This window comes from Hydra viridissima, unplaced genomic scaffold, assembly GCF_058129835.1.
Source record: "Hydra viridissima isolate aposymbiotic clone 2 unplaced genomic scaffold, HvirCarnegie_v1 scaffold_1, whole genome shotgun sequence".
In the NCBI taxonomy this organism is placed as follows: domain Eukaryota; kingdom Metazoa; phylum Cnidaria; class Hydrozoa; order Anthoathecata; family Hydridae; genus Hydra; species Hydra viridissima.
In genome coordinates, this window is record NW_028324300.1 from 16960891 (window position 1) to 16969232 (window position 8342).

The 8342-nt window shown below is 37.5% G+C and overlaps 1 protein-coding gene across 1 annotated transcript; it reads left to right on the forward strand.

Annotated features, from left to right (window-relative positions):
- The first annotated feature begins 5530 nt into the window (after nt 1-5530).
- On the forward strand, nt 5531-7826 carry LOC149893627 (uncharacterized). The gene is made up of 4 exons (XM_090091851.1): nt 5531-6685; nt 6919-6984; nt 7244-7300; nt 7459-7826. Exons 1-4 carry the CDS (start codon nt 5533-5535, stop codon nt 7776-7778), a joined length of 1596 nt encoding a protein of 531 aa, XP_089947977.1. The 5' UTR covers nt 5531-5532; the 3' UTR covers nt 7779-7826.
- Nucleotides 7827-8342: the final 516 nt, after the last annotated feature.

An 8342-nucleotide genomic window follows, 5' to 3' on the forward strand; every position in this document is an offset into this window, starting at 1 on the left:
ACCAAAATAAAAAAAACAAAAACAAAAATGGACATCTTTAGAACGCTTAAATTTTATAAAATATTTTCCTCTGCGTTTTTAACCAGCTAAACTGTCGTAAAGTTTTTTCGGTGCAGTTCATTTAAAAAACTTAGTTTTCAACTTTTAAACGTTTTAGACTTCTCGTTTAAGGCAGTCGAAAGAAATGAGTCGACTCACTCTCTCTCTCCCTATTCGGTTTTGTTTTTGTTTATTTGTTTTTGTTTTTTCTTCGTTTGCCTTCGTTTGCCTTTGTTTGCTTTTGGAAAAGTTGTCGCCATGCGAGACTTAGTTTTTTTTTTTTTTTGCTCAAATTGAGCACAAGTGAGTTTCTAGTCTTGAAAGTGTGCAAAGTGTGGGCCAATCTGGTGGCTGGAGTGATGACACGTGAATGCTGGAAATTCCAGACTTTGAGCGGATTCAGCGTACATAGAAAGAAAATGTAGCATTCACGTGGGTCTCTCCTAAGCGTGCCATTGGTCGGTCTGCTGTCCTTAAGTACCCCCCTCCCCCCCCTCAACGTCACGTTTGCTCAACTTTCTCGGTCTTTGGCGCCCAGAGAAAGCTTGAGGAAGGATAAAAAATGGCGAGGTTTCGGTACTGCGTTTTCTGTTTTTCTTATTTGTTTTTGTTTGTTTGCTTGTTTGTTTGTTTGTTTGTTTGTTAATTTTTTTAATTTTTTTTTTTTTGTTTGTTTGTTTCGTTCGTTTGTTTGTTTGTTTGTTTCGTTTGCTTCGTTTGTTTTGTGATGTTTTGTTTTCCCTTCTTGATGGCACAAAACAGAAGCAAACAAGACTTTCGGTTATATTCGGTTATATTCGGTTCAATAAAAGTTTGTTGGTTTCTGCACAACAACAACAACAACCACAACAACAAAAGTCCCTCTGTCCCTCAAAAGCAGTTTCTCCTCTGTCCTAAAGAAGAGCCTCTTTGTAATCGATCTTGTCTGAATGCAGCTCTCCTTTTGCCTACAGGTTTTTATTCCAACCCTTTTGTTGTTGTTAGTGCCATGTTGTTGTTATTGTTATACTCTGTAAAAGCAGTTGTTGCTGTTGTACTTGTTTGTTGTTTCTAAAGACACTGTTGTTGCTGCTGTTAGCGCTGTTAGTAATCACCCACTTGGCTTGTATTTTTGTTTCTTGTTTTTGTTTTTTGTTTTATTTATAAACACTCTCTGAGTAAGTGATGCTGTTGCTGTTGTTGTTGTTACAGTTGCAATGAGTGTTTGTTAATGTTCCCCCACTTGGCTTGTACTTTTGTTTTCTGTTTTGTTTTGTTTTTTTTTGTTTTTGTTTTTTTTTTCTCAACACTCTCTGAGTAAGTGATGCTGTTGCTGTAGTCGTTGTTATAGTTGCAATGAGTGTTTGTTAATGTTCACCAACTTGGCTTGTTTATAATCTATTTTATTTTATCAACACTCTCTGAGTCAGTGATGGTGTTGCTGTTGCTGTTGTCGTTATTATGCTTGCAATGGGAGTTGTTACTGTTCACCCACTTTGCTTGTTTTGTTTTTATTTCTTTATTTTATCAACACCCTTTGAGCCAGTGATGCTGTTGCTGTTGTTGTTGTTATAGTTGCAATGAGTGTTGTTAATGTTCACCCACTTTGCTTGTGTTTTTGTTTTTGTTTATCAACACCCTTTGTGTCAGTGATGCTGTTGCTGTTGTTCTTATTACAGTTGCAATGAGTGTTTGTTAATGTTCACCAACTTGGCTTGTTTATAATCTATTTTGTTTTATCAACACTCTCTGAGTCAGTGATGCTGATGCTGTTGTTGTTATTGTGCTTGCAATAAGTGTTGCTAATGTTCACCCACTTTGCTTGTTTTGTTTGTGCTTTTGTTTTTGTTTATCAACACCCTTTGAGTCACTGATGCTGTTGCTGTTGGTGTTATTATAGTTGCAATGAGTGTTAATGTTCACCCACTTTGCTTGCTTTGTTTGTTTGTTGCTTTTTTTTTTTATCAACACCCTGCGAGTTAGTGATGCTGTTGCTGCTTTTGTCATTTTACTTGTATTTATAGTTGTTACTGTTCAGCCACTTTGCTTGTTTTTTAATCTGTTTTATTTTATCACCACTCTCTGAGTCAGTGATGATGTTGCTGATGCTGTTGTTGTTATTTTACTTGCAATGATAGCTGTTACTGTTCAGCCACTTTGCTTGTTTTGTTTGTTTGTTTGTTTGTTTTTTTTATCAATATCCTCTGAGTAAGTGATGCTGTTGCTGTTGTTGTTGTTATAGTTGCAATGAGTGTTTGTTAATGTTCCCCACCTTGGCTTGTACTTCTGTTTTCTGTTTTGTTTTGTTTTTGTTTTTTTTGTTGTTTTTTTTCTCAACACTCTCTGAGTAAGTGATGCTGTTGCTGTAGTCGTTGTTATAGTTGCAATGAGTGTTTGTTAATGTTCACAAACTTGGCATGTTTATAATCTATTTTATTTTATCAACACTCTCTGAGTCAGTGATGCTGATGCTGTTGTTGTTATTATGCTTGCAATAAGTGTTGTTAATGTTCACCCACTCTGCTTGTTTTGTTTGTGCCTTTGTTTTTGTTTATCAACACCCTTTGAGTCACTGATGCTGTTGCTGTTGGTGTTATTATAGTTGCAATGAGTGTTAATGTTCACCCACTTTGCTTGCTTTATTTGTTTGTTGCTTTTTTTTTTATCAACACCCTGCGAGTTAGTGATGCTGTTGCTGCTTTTGTCATTTTACTTGTATTTATAGTTGTTACTGTTTAGCCACTTTGCTTGTTTTTTAATCTGTTTTATTTTATCACCACTCTCTGAGTCAGTGATGATGTTGCTGATGCTGTTGTTGTTATTTTACTTGCAATGATAGCTGTTACTGTTCAGCCACTTTGCTTGTTTTTTTTTTGTTTTTGTTTTGTTTGTTTGTTTGTTTGTTTTTTTATATATCCTCTGAGTTAGTGATGCTGTTGTTGTTATTATGCTTTCAATGAGAGCTGTTACTGTTCACCCACTTTGTTTGTTTATAATCTGTTTTATTTTATCAACACTCTCTGAGTCAGTGATGCTGATGCTGATGCTGTTGTTGTTATTATGCTTGCAGTGAGAGTTGTTACTGTTCACCCACTTTGCTTGCTTATTGTCTATTTTATTTTGTCAACACTCTCTGAGTCAGTGATGCTGATGCTGATGCTGTTGTTGTTATTATGCTTGCAATGAGAGTTGTTACTGTTCACCCAATTTGCTTGTTTTGTTTTTTTATTTGTTTTTTTGTTTGTTTTTGTTTTGCTTGTTTTTTTTTATCAATACCCTCTGAGTCAGTGATGCTGTTGCTGTTGTTGTTGTTGTTGTTATAGTTGCAATGAGTGTTTGTTAATGTTCCCCCACTTGGCTTGTACTTTTGTTTTCTTTTTTGTTATGTCAACACTCTCTGAGTCAGTGATGCTGATGCTGTTGTTATTATGCTTGCAATGAGAGTTGTTACTGTTGTAGTTATGTCTGTCATTTGTCCTTGTTAGCAAGTTCTATTTGCCCTCTCTTGCCTTTTTTCAACACAGTTTCTTTCTTTGAGTCATATGGTTGCGAGATCCTCTCAAACTCCATCTCTTTATTTATTTGTTTCTTTTTTTTTTTTTTTTTTCTCATTCTCCTTCTCATAATAGCAATCACTGCTGCCACCATGCATGTAATGCTAGTTGCTCTCATTCTTTTTCATTTGCTAGTGGAAACTTTGTTTCTTCTTGTTGCTCTCTTTTCTTTCTTTTTTCTCTTTTGCAGAGGATTCGAAAAAACACAGCTCTTCCCTGCAGTTGTAAACATTCCAGGATTCCAGGATGCAGGCAGAAGAAAAACACTCTCACTAACTGTCTTCTTTTTTTTAGCATAAACCGTTGCAAACAAACACCTGAACATGTCTTCTTCACAAGAAAACAACACTGTTGTTGCCCCTTCTCCGAACTCTAAAGCGAAAAAAAAGAAAAGAAGGCAGTCACAAGAACAGAGAGACTTAAAGCTCAAAAACAAAGTCAGGGCCGCATTAGTTGCAGCGTGTGGCTCCGTAAACAGGGTTGTACCTTTCTATGGTACCAAGAAGAGGTACGCTGTTAGCTGTCCGATGCCTTTGTGCAAACATTCCTCCACAAGCATTAAAAGACACTTGACTAAAAAAGATCATTCTTGGACTTTGGATGAAGCTTCCATCTTTTACTCTGCAATGGTCAGGAAGTTTCAGCATGCTCGTCTCGAACGCAAGTCCGGCTGTCCAAAACCTTACCCCTGTTTGCAATGTTGGAAGTATTACGACCGACTGGACATACACTTGAAAGAGACTCATTTCTACGATTCCAAGACGATCAAACAAAAGATTGCAGAGGCAAAGCGATACGACAACGACAAGCTCTATGTCCCTCAATTTATTCGACCTGCCTTCTTTGGTATTAAGCCAGTAGCTGAACAAGCGTCTGCATCAGGCTCTGCATCCTCTGCTCCTGGGCCTTCCTCCTCTTTTTCTTCTCCGGTTCTTTCCTCTGATCCTCTTTTAAGCTTGCCCTCATCAGTTGCTGGTTCGTCCGAGGCTCCTTCTGCAAACCACTGCACCTCTGTAGAAAACAAAGAGCTGAACACCGAATCCGTCCTAGACTCTGATTTTAATTCCTTAAAGCACTTGGTTTCCAACTCCTCCGTCTTGACAGAAGATAAGAGACTCTTGTTTCAGCTGGACAAAGATGCTTTTCACTTTTATTACCAGTCAGCAGATGAGCTCTTCAGAGATTTTGAAAAGTGGCTTGTGGTAGCCAACAACAACACTTTGTCACAAGCAAAGATCTACAAAAATGCAGTTGTTGAAATATTGACATGTTGTGACAGCACGCTGACGCTGCACCCGAACGCTCTCACCAATTCCAACGTTTTGGAGGATAGATACTTTTCCATGCACTTTAAAAACATTCAGCTCAATTCCAAGCTGAGTGAACTTGACCAAACAAAAGCCATGTCTTGTCACACGTTGTACAACCGCCTTGTCTACCTTTGTCTCCTGTTTCGTTTCAGTGAAGCCAGGAATGTCTATTTCGGACTTTCTCATGAGGCCATCCGACGTTTGCGCTGCAAGGTGGAGGAGTTACAAAAAGTGCTGAGGCCCTTTCGTTCTTTGAGGAGGAGCCTTGTGAAAAGCAAAAAATGCATCAACATCATCAATGTCAGTTTGCTGAACGAATATGGCAAGTCTGCATACGTAAGACAGTTAGTGGAATCGATTAGAAAGCCGTCTCTTACACCGACTAGAGACAATGCTGTGTCTCTACGAAACCATCTTCTGCTCTCTGTCACTGTAATTAACAGTTTAAGAAAATCTAACATTGCTCTTTTAAACATTAGAGACTACATGGCTGCTGAGAAGAGTGAGTGTGGATATTGCATTGTGCAAGAGCGCTACAAAACAGCATACAAGTACGGAGCCAAAACATTCTAGTGCCGAACGACTTGAAAGTGTTGATCGATATTTATTTGCTGAGATACAGAGACCTTCTTGTCAACGACTCTCACTACATGGCTGCAGACACCAAGACTGTTTTGGAGTTGAGCGACTGCTACAGGCCCCTTTTTCCATCGATGAGACCCAACAAAGACGAATGTGTGACACTCGGTGCAACTAGAGTGCCTGTTTACCAGATGGGTTCCTCTGCTATCTCCTCTTGCCTGACGTCCTGCTTCAGAAAAAGCCAAGTAAACATTCCCATGAAGCGTCTTACTCCCACTTGCATTCGCGGTTCGATAGCCACTTACTTTGCCAACAACAGCAAAGAAGATCGCGAGCGGTTTGCTACACTCTACATGAAGCACAGCAGGAACACAATGGATAGCTTTTATGTGTCCCAGTGGAACGCTGCAGAGGAGTTGCGCTTTGCCCTGGGCATCGGACAGTCCTTCGGAGTCATAGAGTCTTTGACTGTTGAAAAGTCTGAGAGACCACCAAAGAAGGAGAAGGATGTGATGGACTGGCTCCAAACTAATGCAGAGGAGTACGGTTTTCATGAGGTTGAGGACATCTTTGAGGAAGATTTAGACTCCGGTTCTGACTCTGAAGAATGTGCTGCTACTTTCAGCTGTACCACAGTGGTTCCGTTTTCTCCAGCTGTAGAAAACAATGTTCCTTTAGAGGATAGCAACGACCATGCCGTAGATTTCTTGTGTGAACCTACCTCAACTCCTGTTTCGTCTGTTCCATCTGAACAAACAATCGCTGGTCCAGTTCTTGAACTATCCCCTGCTCTTGCACAACTAGTTCCTAACGAACAAGCTGTTTGTATGGATGTAGATCAGACTCTAGCTGTTCCTGTTGGCACAGCTTGTTCTCCTCTTGCATTAACATTATTTCCTGATGAACCGGATTTTATTGAACACCATGCAAAACTTTCTCCAGTTTACTTTAATGAGCAAGTGGTTGCCAAACCTGTTTCTGCTTCTCCTTCTCAGCAAGTCGCTTTCTGTCCTTCAAAAGAGGTCTTTTCTGTTCCTCTGACTCCTAGCCTTGTTGCTTTTCAGCAAACATTGGCCAAACCCAGTTTGTTTCTTTCATCTGATCCAGTTTCAGCTGTTCCTGTCCAACAGGCTGGTACTGTTCTTGCAAAGCAGCTCTCACCTTATGCTGTTCAATCTGTTGGTAGCCTATTTAGCCAAAGTCTTGCCTCTACATCCAGAGGTAAATTCTTTTTGATTTTTGATTTTTGATTTTTATGCAAATCTCAACACGCTTTCAAAAAATGAAAATGCCCAAATCAACTCCTTGCCCTATTGTTATTGTTAGAGCTGTAAAAAAAACAAAACAAAACAAAAAAACAACACAGAAGTGTGTATGTATTTGTTGCAGGACTAATTCTGTGATTGCTTAAATGTTTATACAAGTGAATGATACTAAAACTGATTATGTTTTAGAAGTAAAAGATCCAAGAAGAAAAAAAATCAAGTTGGAAATGCCATCTTTCACTCAAGAACTCATCGGTAATGTAAAACCTAATTTATACAAAGATATATAAACACAAACCTCTTCTTGCACAATTTCAGATGGTTAACTGTTAACAAAAACTAGCCATCATTGCTAAGTGCACTTTTAGAAAGTTGTGTCTACCCGATTTCTAATGATGAAGTTAGAAACATCACCGTTAGAAATCATGCACAGCTTGTTATCATCTCTAACACTTAGAAACTGTTGATGGTTTTTATGAATTAGAAAAATGAACATGGTTTTATTTTATTTCAGGATCAACTCAGCCAAGAACAAAGGAAAACAAAGCAGAAGTTAGCCAATGCCATTTAGGTAATCTTTCAAAAACCAGTTATTGCTATCAGTGCAAACAATAAGGTCAACAAAAAAAAAATAAATAAAAAAACAGAATAAATCTTGTCTTACTTCAGAACCAAATGAATATTTGATTTAATCACTTTGTGTTATGACTTGAGTTTGTAAAATTTTAGATGAAATAGTTGAAGAGCTGAATGCTTGCCCTGGCCACAACGAATGGTTCAACACCAGAAGTTTTCCACGATGTGCAGCTTTGGTGTTGGCATACATCTTGCAAGACGTGTTTACAGATGTAAGCTCAAGTTGCTCGTACAAAGATTACCTTGGCATCTTGGCAAATCATAGCAGTGACAAGCTCATTCATGTCTTGCAAAAGTACTCCTACCAAAGCCATATTAAAGACAAAATTAAAAACATGAAGCTAAAAATTCAAAAAGAGGGTAGTTTAGAAAAGTTTGTTCAATATGGCAATATCGTGAAACCATTTATGTAGTTTAGATAAGTTTGTTCAGTTTGGCAATAAAGATGGGCCTTTTGTGTAGTTTGTTTTATCTATGCTTTTGCAAATATTTTTATCTGTTTCGCTAAAGACATAATAAACAAGAAGTTCTGTTAAACTGTTCTCACATTTCTTATTTAAAGATAGTTCAAACTTTTTTTTATCTTTAAAAAAAAAAAAAAGAAGTCGTTTTGTTATTCTGTGAAAACTTTTAATAGAGTTGCATTTAGAATTACTTCTGATGTTTTTAAGAGTTTGTTAAAAAGCAAAATAATATTTCCTGTGATGTTAAACTGCATAAGTGAAATTTAAAAAAGGAAAACTGCTCCAACCATTTTTCGGAAAAAGAAATCAAAAAGTTCCTTATTTTAAAAGATCTAGACATCCATTTCTTCTTCAGCAAAATAGCGAGGCTTTTTTATGAACTCTTACTCTCTATTTTTTCATATCTTTACACAAAGGATTTTGTTTAGATCAATGTAAACATACATAGAAGTATATTATGTTTTTTTTTTTTTTTTTGTTTTTATGCAGTCTAACTTTTGTTTCACTTCTATT